This window comes from Petaurus breviceps, unplaced genomic scaffold (assembly GCF_028583685.1).
Source record: "Petaurus breviceps papuanus isolate PSGF00001 unplaced genomic scaffold, PetGlider_PUasm1.0 215, whole genome shotgun sequence".
NCBI lineage: Eukaryota > Metazoa > Chordata > Mammalia > Diprotodontia > Petauridae > Petaurus > Petaurus breviceps.
In genome coordinates, this window is record NW_027185865.1 from 114,472 (window position 1) to 130,837 (window position 16,366).

Here is a 16,366-nt window from a genome sequence, read left to right on the forward strand (position 1 = left end):
AAGGGAGTGGCCACACGACTTGAGGCAAGTCCCATGAAAACTCTGGAGGCTTGAGTGGATCACTGCCTGAAGATGAGCCCACAGTGGGCTGGGGTGACTTTTTTGACTGCATTGGGAGAGCCCATGGCATTCAATACCAGGTGTGTGACAGTCCCTCTGTCATGGCACCACAGTGTAGAAAGGACCCTGACAAACTAGTGCCTGGAGGAGACAACCAGGATGGGAAAGAGCCTAGAGTCCCGGAAGTAGGAGGATCAGTTGAGGAAAGTGGGAGAAGAGAAGAGGGGGGAGGAGTGGGGGAAGGTGGGGAGAGAAATGTCTTGGTATTTGAAGGTTTTCATGTGGAAGAAACATCAGGCTTATGCAGGCAGAAGCAGGTGCAATTGGTATAGAGGAGGCAGCTTGAGATGTCAGGAAAACTTCCCCACCATGGGAACTCTCCCAAAGCTGCAGGGGCTGCCTAGACATGTCAGGTTACCAATCAATCACCTGACCGCCATTTCTTGGCTATCTGCTGTGTGCCAGGTGCCGTGCTGGGTACTGGAGATGCACAGACAGGTAGTCCAGATGCCTGCTTTTCCTGGATGAGTCGGATCAAATGCCTCTGAGGGCCCCGCCAGCTCTGTAGAGGTGGGATCCTGTGAACCAATGAGCCGGGCTTAGGGCCCCTGAGTGGAGCCTCGCAATGATAAGGGAACTGGGCAGAAGTCTTCTGCGCTCTGCCCGACGTCTCTGTGGCAATGCTCTCCGCCACCATCTGCCTCGGAAATCACTCTGCCCCTTCCCGAAGCTTCAGTGCCTTTAGTCTTGTGCGTCCGCCCATGTGCTCAGCCGCTGTCCTTCCGTCGATGAGACTCTGGACTGTCCGCTGATGAACTATCCGCTGACAGCTGGGCTCTTCATCCTTTAGTCTTGTCCGTCCGTCCATCTGCTCAGCCTCCCGTCCGTCCATCCGTGAGACTCTGGACTGTCCGCTGACAGCTGGGCACGGAATTCGCCCCGAGTGTGACGCGGTGAGAGGGCCAGAGAGGGCGCAGCCCCAGCCTTCTCCCTTAGCGCCTGGGGGGGGGGGTGCGGTATTTGGATAATTTTAGTCATAGGTGGCTGCCTAAAGTCCGCCCAGTGGCACCAGGACATGGGACTGAGGCTTGTTGCAATTCAGGGGTCTTTCCTCTGGAGCCCACCACTGCAATATTGTGCTTGTTGGTTGACTGAGGGTGGGGCAGTGGCGGTGCTGAGCCCCCTCCTGACGACTCCAGCTCTGTTAGATCCATGGACAGCCCTGAGCTCACTAACTGACCCTCGTGTCAGACAGAAGGCTTGGATCCCGGTGCATGGGGAGAATGCCCCATCCCCATCTGTTAATGGGCACAGAGCTGTGCCTCCAGCAGTGGGGATGGGCGGGGCCCTCATCCCCAGTAAGATCCAGCTTGTGAGGTGGCCTTGGGTGGGTGCTAAGCCCACGCACTGGGATCAGTCTGTGGGCAGCGTTAGAGGAGGGTGGAGGGAAAACAGCACTGGGCAGCTCCCAACAGAACTTGCTATCTTTCCCTTCAGTAAGCTCTCCCTTGCTCCCAAAATCTTATTCTTGTTGAGGGAACCTTGGGATCATCCCATCTAGTCACCTCCAAGGTATCCTGGACTCCTCCCTCTAAGGACCCCGACTTTGCACATATGCAGGCAGCTGCCAAGACTGATCAGTCGGAGCTCCACGAGCCTCTAACCTTCTCATGGCCACCCCTTAGTTCTCTCGGCTACCCCACTGCAACTCCCTTCTGAGTTCCACTCTCCTGTCCCCAGTTAGCTGTGAAGTTAGTAACCCCAAACTTGGGGTGGACTCAAAACCCCAGGTCTCTCTGGGGCTTCTGGAATACAATACACAGGACTCACCTGGCCATTACAAACAAACAAACCTTTGCAGACTAGCTCCAAGCTCACTTTCAGAATTCTGTCACAGAACTGACCTCATATCCCCTCTATTCCATCATGCTGGTCTGCCTGCTAGTCCCGCCTTGGGCCTCTGCATGGGCTTTCTCTCCTTCCTCTCATCCTCCCCATTTTAGAGCACCTTGCTGCTTCCCAGGCACTGCCTCTTTCGTGAAACCTTCCCTGATTGCCACCCCCATTTCTCTGTTCCTCTCCACTGAAGTCAGCTTGGGTTTGTGTCTCTTTTTGCATGGCGTGTTCCTCCAGGAGAAACTCTGGATTGCCCTCAGACCACTTCCTTTTTGCCTTCCCTGTCCCAGGCCCCTGACAGATGTAATTGGAGGTGCTGCCCTTACTGGCTCTTTGATCCTGGACCCAGCCCCTTCATTTCTCTGTGCCTGAAGTGGGGCTGACAAGGCTGTTACTCCCCGCCTCCAGGAATAGGCACATTGCAGATGCCCTGGCAGTGGCATTGGCAGTGCTCAGAGGATCCATGCTGGGTCCTGGGGGCTCTGGGCCAGGTGACAGTAGCCAGAGTTAGCCTGGACTAGACATTCCTTGGCCTGGGGACCGGGAAAGAGAAGATCTGCTCTAGACACGGGAGTCTGAGGCGCCTCTGGGACATTTTACTGATGCTGTCAAGCAGTAATTGAGACCTTTGGACTGGGGCGCTGGAGTGAGATCAGCATGGGATCCGTAGCTTTGAGAATCAGGTACAGAGAGGCTGGTGGAATCCATGGCAGCTGATGAGACCACCCAGGGAGAAGGTGTCCAGAGAAGAGAAAACCCACACAGGAAAGAGCCTTAGGGGCCACGGACTTTCTCCAAGAACCATGACAGGGACGGACATGTCTTGTTCTCCTTTTCTCCTTTGATTCAGGACATTTCTTTTCCTTGATCTCTTGGGAGTGCCCCAAATCCTGTCATCCATATGCATGAGGGAGACTGGCAGCTGACACCTGCAGTAACCACACTCTTCTTCGGGCTTCAGGTTTATGTTCTCCACACATCTGGCCTTGAGCAGTAAACTGAGGCAGAGCACGAATCTCCCCTCCCAGCAGAGAGACTGGAGGTTGGTCCAGGTTGAGCTGGCAGGAGTTTCTACATGGAAACCTGGGTCATGCTGCCCCTCCTTTCCATCTGCTGAATCTTCCTTCCCACCCTGGAGGGACATGAAGCAGTCACACAACACTCCTGGGGAGAGACAATATGGCCTGAAGAAGGGGGTGACCTGCAGGTGGAGAGCGGCCATGCCACACATTATCTAGGACATGGCCCCTGATTGGCTAGAGGAGAGGCCACACCTGGGGAAGCAGCTTTCCCAGCCCAGGAAAAGGCTGGGGGCAGGGTTGTCCAAAGTTCCTTCCCCAGTCTGTCTCTCCTGTCACCTCCTCTGTGTCCCCACAGTGAACAGAGAAGTAAAGTAATTTACCCAAAGTCACACAGATGGATGAGGTAAAACCCAGAACTCATGAATACTGTCTCCTAGCCCTGGGAATTATCTGCAAGACCACATTTCCCCTGATAATAACCTACTACCCTCAGGCATTGGCTTCTCATCAAGATACCCACTTTTTAATGATAGATGAAAACCATGGGGAGAAGGGGTGAAGAACAGGATTTCCCAGAATCTCAGGATTTCAGAGCTGGGAGGGGCCTCAGCAATGCCCCTGGCCTACATGACAGAACAAGAATTCCATAGAGTGTCCTCAGAGAATGATTGCCCAACGTCTGCTTTGAGGGGGCTGGAGCAGCCACAGGCTCTTGAGGCAGCCTGTCCTCCCCCCAACAGCCCTCTGCCATTTTGGTAACAACTTTAAAATGACTTCAATGGTCATCAACAAATATGAACGTTTCCATCTCCAAAGAAGGATGGGAAAAGAGGATTCATTGCATATGAAGCCATCTACACTGTGGACACCTGACGCTTTTCCTTAAGTATAAATGAGAATGACATAACATGTCTAAGTGTGCTACAAGCCTTAAAATGGTTTCCTCTAGAAGTGGGCAAGATGCTTTGGTCATGAAAGTGACTGCCCTGTACCTCTCCTCTTTCTCAGCCAAACTCCTTGGAAAAGGGATCTTGACTCAATGGCGCCTCTTCTCCTTCCCTAACTCCTTCCTCAGTACTTGTACCTGGCACATAGTAGGTGCTTAATACATGTTTATCATATGCTGACTGACTGACTCTTCTCTAACTCTACACTTAATTCTGTTGTCTGACCTCCAACTTACCCCCGAGTCCAAGCTACTCTCCAAAGTTACCAACGATCTCTCAAAGGTCTTTTCCTGGTCTTCATCCCTCTCAGCCCATTGGCTTCATTGGACACTTGGCCACATCTCCTTGAGGGGTTCTCTCTCCCAGTTCTCCTCGAACCTGTTCCATTACTTCTCGGTCTCCTTTACTGGCTCGTCACCTGTGGCAGTGACCTCTTTCCTCTTCCCTCTAACCCCTGCCTCCTAGTGACCTCATCAGCACCCATGGATTTAGCCTACTTGGGCAGATGATGCTACCACACAGATATCTGGGTCCTCCCCTGAGCTTCAGACCCACATTGTTACCAGTTGCCCATTTTGACCTGGATGTTCCAAAGATGACCTCTCAAACTCACCACATCTACAGCTGGGTGCATTACCTTTTCCCCAAACCTTTCTCCCTCCTCTCTGGTAGGGGCATCACCATGAATCCTTACAGTGTCCCAGGTTTATAACCTCAGCACCACCCTTGGCGCCTCATTCCCCCTGGCCACCAGATCAATCAGTTTCCAGGTCTTGCTGTTTCTGCCTTCACAGTCTCTCCCCTCCAGACCCTTCTCTCCTCTCACATTGTGGTCACCACCTCAGTTCATTTCCTAGATATTGGCAAGAGCTATCCAGCTCAAGAGTTCCTGGCCTCATTTTTCCCGCTTGAGTGCATCTCGTATAAGGCACAGATCTGACTATGTGACTTCTGTCAGGGGCTCCCCATTACCTCTGGGATAAGACAGCAAATCCTCTGCTTAGAGGCTTTGAAGCCCTTCCAAGCCTGGCCCCACCTGTGCAGCCTCAGGGGGCATCATGCCCTCCCGCTCTCTAGATCCAGCCAAAATGCCCTCTTTGCTCCTCTGACATCTCCTGTCTTCATGTCCAGAGTGTAAACCTTTCTCTTCCTGATCTCACCTGTAGGGTTAGCTAAGACACTGCCTTGTGCTCAAGACTTCCCTGGTCTCCCCCTGCTGTCTTCTCCCTCCCAAGATACCGTGTGTTTTAGTACTTGATATGTGTTTGTATTCATTCCCTTTATGTTTATGCTGTGATCACTTATCCAAACACTTGCTGTCTGCACCTGCCCTTTTATTTTGGAGAAGGGATCTTTTTTGTCCTTTGTATTGATGCCCTGGTGCTTAGTAGAGTGCCTGGCTGGCATTCAGTTAGTGCATATTAAATGTTTGTTCATCAATTGACCCTTGCACTCCTTTACAGCTGTGATCAGTGGTTCTGGTTCTGCTCCTTTACCTCTGCATCAGTTCACACAAGTCTTCCCAGGACTCTCTGAATCCCTCCCTTGGGCATTCTTATAACACAATCCTATTCTATTTGTCCTTCCCTTTGGGGCAGCTCTCCTGGTGAAGATGTTTTCCCTATAGGACAGTCTAAATTGACCTCTTCACCCCTGCCACCCACTGCTGCCAGTTCAGTCTTCAGGGGCCAAGGAGGGCCAACACATCCCATCCATCTTCTCCATGACAACTGATTGGGTCTCTCTTGAGCCTTCCTTCCCCAGGCTTACCATCCTCTGCTACTTCAATCAGTTCTCAGACCCCAAGGCATAGGCTCTTCTCTCGTTGTTTTCTAGCTAAACAGTTCTCCCCAATCCTACATGCTCACAATTCTCACTCAGTTGCTTTCATTGAATTGGCATTCAATGGCTTCTGTGAGGCATTTATTCCTCTGACACCAGCATGCAGGCTTGGAGGTATTTGGCATGTCCCCGGGCACATCTGCAGTGGAAAAGATCAAGGTGGGTAAGACCAGAGGAAGGTGGGTTCAAGCTGTCTGAGAAGCTCTGCTCACAGGTAGCCATGCCCACTTCATGTCATCTTGAAAAGAAGTCTGCAATGGGGTGCCCCAGGGCTCTGGGCTGGGCTGACCCTATTTACTTCATGTTTGTCTGTTCAGTTCTGCTTTGTCATCAAGAATGCTTGAAAATTCCCTATTTCATTAAATTACCACATTTTCCCATGTAGCATTATTCTCAGTTTTGCTGGGTAGGTGATTCTTGGTTTTAGTCCTAGCTCCTTTGACCTCCAGAATATCATTTTCCAAGCCCTTTGATTCCTTAACGTAGAAGCTGCTAGGTCTTGTGTTATCCTGGTTGTGTTTCCACAGTACTCAAATCGTTTCTTCCTGACTGCTTGCAGTATTTTCTCCTTGACCTGGGAACTCTGGAATTTGGCTATAATATTCCTAGGAGTTTTCTTTTTGGGATCTTTTTCAAGAGGCAATTGGTGAATTCTTTCACTTTCTATTTTGCCCTCTGGTTCTAGAATATCAGTGCAGTTTTGCTGGATAATTTCTGCAAGATGGTGTCTAGGTTCTTGTTTTTGATCGTGGCTTTCAGGTAGACCAATAATTTTAAAATTATCTCTCCTGGATCTGTTTTCCAGGTCAGTGGGTTTTCCTATGAGATATTTCACACTGCCTTCTACTCTTTCATTTGTTTGGATCTGTTTTATAGTGTCTTGATTTCTCATAGAGTCATTAGCTTCTAATTGCTCCAATCTTATTTTTTGAATTCTTGTAATAGTAATGGAATTTAAAGATCCCCCTGTATTGGCTTGGTTTTTGGATTGATTGTGTTAAAACCCAGAGCTTGTGAATCCCACTTGTGGGATGGACTTGTTGATGTGAAAAGAGAGGGCTGAACTGGGAGGAGCTGGTGACGTAAATTTAGAGAGACACAAGCAAAGAGAGAGGCAGAAGAACTTTGTGGAAGCAGCATCTTGGAGGCAGAGAGAGATGGAGAGGATTGCTGAGGGCCAGTTTGAATTGCCCAGGACTTTTGAGAGCTGCCACCCAGAGCTGCCAAGGACTGAGGAGACATGGCTGTTATGCTATTACTCTGTCTGTCTGTTTTGATGTCGTTTTGCCAGATTTGTCCATTGGTGAAAGACAGTCCTGTTGTTGCAGAAGCTCTGGAACCTGGCTGTTGGTTCAGAGCTCCTGAGACTGTTCTTCAGACAGAGAGTGAATTCTGTCCACTGGTGAAGGCCAATGCTGTTGTTGCAGAGGTCCTGGAACCTTGCTGTTGGTTCAGAAGCCCTGAAGAAGGATTTTCTTGTTGTATGTTTACAAAAATCCTGGAAGAGGGTTTTGCTAATGTTTTCAGGGGTCCTAGAACTGTTCTTCAGACAGAGAATGAATTAATGAAGACCCTGGCAATGTATCTTGTGACCTTGCTAAGCTTTGTCTCCCCGGGAACAAAGATTGCTGAGAATTTGCCTTGGGTCAAGATGAAGAAAAGACCTCTCTTTGGGTATTAAATGCTGTGCTTGAGCTTGTTGTAACTCTGGGAGTAGATTCAATTGTGATCCAAGGGTGGGGAACTTTTGACTTTTTTGTGCTCTGTGATTGAACAAATGAATGTTCTTTACTTATGATTGGAAACTAATTTCCATTTGAGAAGAGAGGCTTTGTGGTTGACTAAATGAATGTACAGCCTAGGGGTGGAGTAGTACTTAGAAGAGGGTCTTTGGGATTGACTAAATGAATTATAATGTCCAGGGGTGGGGTAGTATTTGGAGATTATTGAATTATACTTGGTGAATGCTATATTTTGATTTTCTCTGTTCTTAATTTTTCACTGAATAAAATGGAGAGCAGCTATGCTGGTATTTTGAACCTTGGGAATTTGCCTGTGCTTGGCATTACAATCCTCTAGAATAACCCCCTCATTTTGTAAACTGAGACAGAGAGATGAAAAGCCATGAAAGTATGATCCATAGGCACACAGGCAGTAAAACTAGCATGATGTTGCAAGGACAGGTTCTTAGAATTTAAGGGCTCCTTCCTTGTTCAAGGTCAAACAGGAAATCCAGGACAGAGGAGACAAAAGTCAACGTTTGTACCTAGAGAATAGACCCATAGTAAGGTTCTAAGAGTGGCCGACAGTGTCCAAGAACCCCCTGTCCCGGGGGTATATTAAGCTGTTATTCAATTCGGGGCCTTAACTACTATGGTGGTCTCTAATGGTAGGAGTTTGGGCCCTGGGTAGCAGCCACTGGGGAGATGGTTTGGGGTGGGTGGCTGCTTTCCCAGACCCTTTCACATTATTCCCATCTCTAGGCTTGTGGAGCCATCCTGGGGAGGTGGGAGAGATTGTTGGTGGGTAGTCTGGGCATGTCTGTCAGTCTCAGTGCCAGCCCCAGCATCCCTGGTGTGGGAGGGTTGTGTGTGTAGACAGCTTGCCTTCCGGAAGGTTTTAAACAGCTCAGAGTCAAAGTGGATGGCCTTGTTTTTTTGAGCCTCCAGAACTATAAATACTTCATGGATCCCTTCAAAGGTTAGCTCTGCCTGCCTGGCACTGACAATTATTTCGGGACTGGATGCTGTCCAAAGGGTTTTGTGTTCATTCCATATAGGGCAGGCAGCCAGGCCACCTCAACTGTGCTGGTGGAAGGAATTTTCTCACCGGGAGTTCCTTATGCCAATGAAATCCCAGGCCTGGTTCAAACAAGAGTCTGGGACCATGGCCCACATCTGCCAAGGAGCTGCCAGTGACTGGGTGACCTGTGTCCTGACCTCCATGCTGCCTTTGGCTCTCCCTTCTTCCCCATTTTTCATTCAACATCCACAGAAGTTCAGTGTTTCTCAGAGACGTCCAGTCCAACTCACATCTAGCCAAGGATGCCCTTGCCTTGGAGCCTTCCAGGTGCCAGGTCCTCTCTGTTCTATGCCCACCTGGGTCTCCTCTATCTCCCTGGCCATCCTTGTGAGAGTAGCCCTTGATCCTCTCCACCCAGCTGATGTCCTGTGACCAGAGCTGCTTTAAGGAAGGGCCCTCTTGCCTCTAGTCTTCAGTCTATTGTCCTCATTCATTTTCTCCGAGGAAAGGAGGGGGAAGAGCCACCAGTAACTGGTGCCCAACTGGGAAACTTGGTGACTGAAACGTCTGTGTCTAGAACCTATTGATTTTATGGTCCTGAGTTGGAACTGTATCTCTGGGTTGTAGGAGAGAGGATGAAGAAGAAAGGGGGAGAGAACAGAGGAAGAGAGGAGAAAGGGAGAGGGGAAGAGGAGGAGAAGAGGGGAGAGAGGGATCAAGAAAGGCCAGAAAGCACTTCAAAAATCCTACAGGGCCATGGCGATGTCAGCTCCCAGCTGTTTCTAGTCATGGAACTCCTTATCAAAGCCTCAGAGAAATTGTGTGTTAAGGACTGAGGTCTTTGCCCCAGTTTCTCCCCACACCCTCCTTCTCCTCCCCCCTCCCTGGCCTCCTCTGAGGCTCTGCCCAAGCGCCCTTTCTGCAGGGGACCCTTCCTCTGGTCCCACCTCTCTATCCACATCCTCAGTTTACCTGCTTCTTCTGGGGAGGGCTGTACCTCAACCTCTGCTCACTTATTGGCTCCTCCTGGAGAGTACGAGACTTGCTGCATTCTGGGTATGTGTATCTCTCCAGAGCAAGGCCTGATGCATTGTCATTACTTAATGACTAAGGGAATAGGGAATAATTTGGGGATCTGTAAATGTGAATCACCCCTTGAGCCCTGACTGTGATGATAATGGTCATGTGAAGACCCCAGCTCCCATCTCAGGACTGTGGCCACTGAACCCTGGATTGACCTTGTTATCTCAGTGTAGAGCGGTGGACCCCTGGGGAAAGTCACACCTTGCTTGTCACATGCTTGGGCAGACGGAATTAGGGTTCTGAGCCCCTGACTGCGTTTGAACCCCAACCTGGTCTAGCTCGTCAGAGAGGTTGTTGATTGGGCTGTGACTGCTGTAAGTGTGGCTACAGCTTCTTGGAGCCACGGGTGAAAGTTGAATGAGAGGTGGACCCCAATTGTGGATGAGTAGCCCTCTCACCAGAGGCTCCAGTCCTCCTAAACACCTTGCAGCAAAATGGGTGGGTGAGAACAATTTGCTCCAATGGCCATAAAGTCCGCTGAAGTGTGTGTTCTGAGGAGCTGAGCTTGATCGGACACTGCAGATGCCACTGGACTTTGATGGCTCTGGAAGAGATTTTACATGCTCTGCCTCACTTCAATTCAGTCCGTGGCTGTCAGCACATCACCCCATGATGTCATTGGCTCTCTTTGGAATGAAGGCCAACAGCAGCGATGCCCGGGTTATCCTGTTCTGGGAAGTCAGAAGGCACTGGGGACCTGGCCTGAGCTAATCACTACCCATGAGACTTGGTCCCAGACAAGGTTAAGTAACCTGTTGTCAGGAGAGGGTTGCACTGAGATGTATCACATCTCTGTTCTCCATTGTGAAATGCAGTCAGGAATGAGCCTGGAGTATTCAGCAGCTGAGTCTGTCTCTCAGCTAACTGTGGATTTTCCAAAACCATACCTGGAGTATCACATGGGCCTATGAAATGCTTTCCTCCACTCCACTTCTCAGATGTTATCTTCCTTCTAGGATCAGCTAACCTCTGCCCACCTCCTCTCTGTGTGTCCTTTCCTTTTCCCCTAGTAGTTAGAGCTCTCTCTCCCTCCAATTGCCTTGTAAAATGTGGGCTTTTTGAGGATAGGAACCATTTTGTTTGCATTTTTATCTCCCCAGTATAGACCCTGGGGCCTGACAAAAGGGGGCACTTAATGGATGAGTGGAACCAAATAGTAGACTGTTACCTAGTTCATTCGAAGCCTGTGTTCTGGGGAGCAGTTGCCGCCAAGTTGGGATGGAGACAAACAGTGGGTGAGGGGCACCTCGAGGACATATGATGTGTTTCGGGGGTGGGGTCCTGGAGTGCTACTCTGCTTCTTTCAGACTCAGCCTGAGCAGGCAGCGGAAAGAGGTGGGCAGTGAAACTGGAACAGACTCAGGGTAGGGCAAGAAGCTAACTCACTAGAAGGGAAGTGGTCAGGACCATGGAAAGCTCCAGTTCGGCTGCCTTGCTGGGTGGGTATTCCTGGCTGACTCTTATTCAGACTCCCTTTGGCTCCTACATGGCCCACTTTGCTATTAGACCCAAATTCATCAGTTCTGAGTGATCCTGGATATAGTCTGCCCACACCCGGGCTGCTGCGCTGACTTCTGGCCCCACATCTTAGAAGGCAGAGGAGGGCAGTTTCACTGCCATCCAAGGATGAGAAGAGAAGACTCAGGGGCCCCTGGGAACTGTCTTTAAGTATTAAAAGGGCTGTCCTTCAGAAGGAAGAGGGAGCAGACCTCTTCTGCTTGACCCCAGTGAGCAGAAAGAAGATCAATGCAGAGAACAGGCAGATTACCCTTCCATAAGAGAAAAGACTTCCAAGTGGAAGGAGCTGCCTGGGGAGAGAGCAGGGCGTCCCCAGGTCCTGGGGGTGGCTGACCCAAACAGAATAGAAGGCCATCCTTCTCATCTGACAGGGATCTCTAAAGTTCCTGTCCAGCTCAGGTCCCTCCCTAGAGAAGAAGTCTTAGAGGCACAGCCCTACAGGGACCCCTAAAGGCCATGCTTTGGGGAAAGGTTGGACCCAACAGCTGGTACTTTAGGACCAGGTACCACATGGGGTCAGTGTGGCTTCTCCCTGACTTTGGATGCTGGCCCTGTTTCCCAAACCTTCCATATCAGGGTGTGTGTGTGTGTGTGTGTGTGTTCTCTCACTCGAGCCTTTGTCTCTCTGTTCTTTTCTCCCTGCAGAGGATGTGGCAGAAGGCAAGAATGCTCTCCTCATTGGCATGAGTCAATGGAACTCCAATGACCTTGTGGAGCAGATTGAGACAATGGGAAAGCTGGATGAGACTCCAGGTGAGTTTGTGCCCGCCCCTTCCCCCACCCTGGCCTGGCACCAGGGCTTGGCTCTAAGCATGGAGACCTGAGCCCCTAAAGGTTACAGGTGCCCTCCTCTCTGGCAGGGAGCATTCCTGGCCCCCTGCCAGCCTCCACTCCCTTCCCCAAGGGCTTGAGGAGGGCTTTCCTTCCTTCACTGATATCCTGCCTCTACCCCAGACCTGGGCAAACCTACCTTGAAACTGAGAAGAAAGAAGTCATTGATGTCTGGAATGCCATGTCAGGTATACTGAGGCAGCCTGGAATTGCCCAGAAGGGAAGTACTCTAGGGGTCATGGAATCAATCAGTTATTAAGCATTTATTAAGCACCTACTGTGTGCCAATCACTGTGCTAGTTGCTGGAGGATCCAGAGACAAGAATGGAATCATCCCTGCCTTTCCTACCAAGGGAAACATGTCCACAGAGAAGTAAATATAAGGAACACAGATGAGCTCCAGCCTAAGGGGGTGGGGGCAGTACCCTTCACTGTGGGCGCCCTTCAAGGCCCTTCTTTCTCCCAGCAGCTGCCGCCTGCTCTGAGTTACCTTAGCTAAGCAAGTGTCAGGTCTCGGGTGCTCACTGCTCTTGCCCTCCCTTGGCTGACTGCTGTCTTTCCTCTAGTCCAGTGTCCATACCAGAACCAGGCTCCCCAAGCTCTTCTGGCTGTGTTCCCTGTCTAATTTCAAATCTGTCATTAGTACATCATTGTCAAGGCAAGGACTTAAAATGTGAATCTGCATTTAAGGCCCTTGACTTCTGTGCCCTGGCCCCAGCCCACTCTTCCTGAGACCTGGGTGTCTATCTGGCTGCATTTCTCAGCCTTCCTGGGGTGTGCCAAGCTCAATAATTCTTCTCTGCTTCTCTCCTTTGGATCATGGCCTTCCCTCTCCTGGAAGGCCCCTGGTGGTCCCAGGAACCTGCACTTATTGGCACCCTGCATGTCCAGCCACATGCCTTGTGTTCCCCAAGGCCTTCTCCAGATCAGCCCTGCACCCCCTTCCCCTATCAGTGCTCACTGACACTGCCCTCCTCACCCTGTTCTTGGGCCAGTGGGCTGTTCTCTGTTCCGGCTGTCTGTGTGCCTGTATTTTTGAGAACGGAGACAGTTGGTGCCTCATTCTCTCTCTCCCCACCCCCTGCTCCTGGGGAAGGCATAAATGCTTGCAGAGGGAATGGTTCTTCTGAGGCCAGAGGGTGGGCCCTGGGCTACTTGTGGCCATAGAGCTGAGTCAACGTCATTCCATCCATCCAATCATCCCAGGTTGGCCACTCTCATGTGTCAGCTGACTGCAGCCTTCTGTCCATTCCTGGCCCCATGTCATGACCTTGCAAAAGTGGCAACTCTCAGTCCTGATGAATTTGGGGACATTGGGATCTAGACCTAAGTGGCTACTGGATGAATCATGGCCAATTACCTGATTTGGTCCAAATGATTATTTACAAGATCCAGTCAGCCTTCATTCTGATTTGCCCCAGGTAACCCAGGCTAACAGATTTCCTTCCTCCTCATTAAATGTCCAATGTACAGTTAGTTCATTAGTGAGAGAAAGCTGCTCGGGGCAGTGTCCTGATAAAGCTCCCCAGTTCTGGCCCATGCCCAACTTTCCAGTGGGGCTCAGAGACTCTCTTCTTCACTGCTCAGCTTTCCTGGGGGACAAGAGTGAGCAAGAAAGAGGAAGCAGCTCACTGGAAAGCACTGCTGGTCATCTTTGCTCTCTAGTACATGCACACCCATGTTTACAAACACATGCTCATGCACACACATGCACACAATGCATACAAGCACTTACACAAGCATGCACACGTGCAAACACATATGTAGCTGTGTAAAACAATACTTGTACAATGTAACAGTGTAGAAACACATGTTTGTACATGCAAACACAAATGCTCATGTCTACATACACACACACACACACACATGCACACCCAGTGACCTGGAGCCTGGAGGAGGAAGCAGTCAGGATGGAGTCTCCTTGTATCCCCCTCCCCAGGATATAGCTTTCTCCTTTCCCCTTTATCCCTGTTGCCTTCCTTTTCTCTTCTTCCCCGTCATTTCTCTTTCCTTTCCTCTTCTTTTCCCCAAATCCCAAACTCTCAGAGATGGCAGAGACTAATCTAACCCACACCTCAGCAAAAGTACCCTCTTACAGCTTCCCTAACTAGAGGCCATCCGGCCTTTGCTTGGAGCCCTCCAATGTCAGGACCCTGACTACCTCCCAGCAACCAGCTCATCTCATTCTGGAATGCGTCCACCCCCATTTCTTTACTTTTTCTTCTTCCTCCCTTTTGTCTTCTCTCCTCCTCCTCACTCTCTCATCTCTCCATTTCTCTCCTCTTCTCTACTTCTGCCTTCCTCATCTGTCCAAGAGGGTTGGCAATCCTTGGGCTTACCAAGAGCCCAGGGCTGTGGTGAGGAAGGTGCCTTGGAAGCCCTTATGGAAATAGGAGTTATTTTCTCAGTCATGAATAGCCTTAGGAGGAGGAGACCAAGCTCAAGGAAGCTGGCTTCCCCCGTGGTCATGCAGGGATTCGCTTGCAGAGCCCAGGCTGGATCCTCCATCTCCTGACTCTCATTTCTGGAATCTGTCCATCATTGCCAAAATCCATGGACATGACACTTGGGTGATTTCTAAGACATGTGAAAGGAGGGATAAGCTGGAAATAATGGGCTTATCCATCAATTGCCTCATTCTGGGCACCAAGCAGGCTTTTATCTGCATGGCAAAGTGGGTCACTCCAGCCATCTCCTTGCCATCCGCCCTGCTGCTGTGCCTTTCAGACCATCAGATCTCCAGAGACCTGGTAGACCTAACCCACTGGTCCTTGAACCTCCTGCTCTGGGGCCCAAGCTGTCCTGAATTAATGAGCTGAACCTTTGTCTCATGAGCCCCTCTCCCACCTAGGCAGCCAGCCAGGCAACTTTTGATAAACACCTTCTGTGTGTGCAGGGCACCATGGATTTAAAGAAAGGCAGAAGCAGGGTCCCTTCCCTCAGGGTGCTTCCAGTCTCATGTGAGCAGCTCTGTGCAAACAAGCTCTAGCCAGGGGGGGGAGGCACTAGCATTCAGCGTCTCCCTCTACGGCACCCTGACCACCTGAGCATCTGTTCCCACCAGGAAGGCCAGAGTGTTGTGTGCAGATGTGTGTGCGTGCAACCAGGGGCTCCTTGTGCGAGGCTTCACATTTGGCCCAAGGGTGCTAGGGAGCCACAGTGGCTTCTTGAACAAGGGAAGGATGCATTTTAGCCATGGGGGAGGGGGAGAGGAGTCATTTGGTCCTTGCCTTTCCAGCCTTCCCTCTTTGCAGGGAGTGCAGGGATCTGTCCAGTGCTAGGTGCTGCCTCATTGAGCCAGTGCCAGGACCCCGGAGGGGAAGGCTTCTTAGCAGCTCCTTCATTCCGCAGCCTTTGGCCTTAGGTAGATTTCCATCAGGATAACAAGGTGAGAACCACAGCTGTGGGATCCCACAGATTTCCTTCTAGCACTTCCAGGCCTTCAGGCCCCAGCCTTGGAGACATAGAAGTCTCCATTTTCACACATAAAAGTCACTTTTGCTCTCCTCTACTGGAGCCTTTCCTCCTGGACCCTTTTCCACCCCTACCCCCATCCCATGGGGGCTATGGTTTCGGGCCCAGGGGCCCAGGGCATCAGGGGCTTAGGGGCCCAGGGGCTCAGTCTCACGGGAGCAGACCTAGTAGGCATCCATTGCACACAGGATGTTGTCATTAACTCACTCTTCCCTGATTGGTTCTTCATTAAGAACCATTAGTCAGTACAGCCTGAGATCTATCAGCTAGCCCCCAAATATGACAGGCGGTCAAAGGAAAGAGGGTGTGAGCACCTCAGACAGACAGGGAGGAGGAGGTGGCCATGCTGCAGTAATGGGAGAAATGTGTGAGTATTAGCCATCACCACACTGCTGGCAGGAGCTATGAGCTGTTAATCCTGCACACCATGGCTCCTGACCCTCCCTCTTACCACAGTCCCAGTCCCCAGAGGAGCCAGTGGAGGTGATGTGAGGGGTGGGCATCTTCCCCAGTGACTGGCTCAGCCCCTGGGCTTTCACAAATGCTCCTAAAGCAGTGAAGCCCTTGGGCTACAGCCTTGGGAGGGTCTTGGGACACTGATCCCCAGCCAGCCATACCTGCCCAGACCAGGCAAGACCCTTCTGGAGCCTCCTGATGTGAGGAGGGCATGACTGTGGAATCCCAGAGCTGGAAAGAGGCCAGACCAGGCTCCCAGGAAGGGAAAGAGGACTCTTCTTTAACCAGCCCCACCTGAGGGCCTGAATCTTCCCTAGCCTGACCTCCCAGGCCAGGTCCAGGGGCCTTTCCCAAACTCATAGGTTCCTAAGGATTCCACCTGCACTCCCTGACTCCCTGACCCTCTTGGTTTTCCTTTGCTCTCAGAGGGACCTGTCCTCTTGTTCTGCCTTCCTTTGCAGTCTCCTAGGTCCTGGTCATCCCACAGTGACCTCT

General features: G+C 50.9%; 1 protein-coding gene across 1 annotated transcript in view; it reads left to right on the forward strand.

Annotated features, from left to right (window-relative positions):
- The window catches only part of LOC138165816 (membrane-associated phosphatidylinositol transfer protein 3-like), a 40,360-nt gene extending 28,426 nt beyond the window's left edge, over positions 1-11,934 (forward strand). The window contains exon 3 of the mRNA XM_069094169.1: positions 11,756-11,934. Within this exon, the coding sequence (XP_068950270.1) occupies positions 11,756-11,934 (179 nt within the window). The remainder of the gene's footprint in view (positions 1-11,755) is intronic.
- The last annotated feature ends 4,432 nt before the right edge of the window (positions 11,935-16,366 follow it).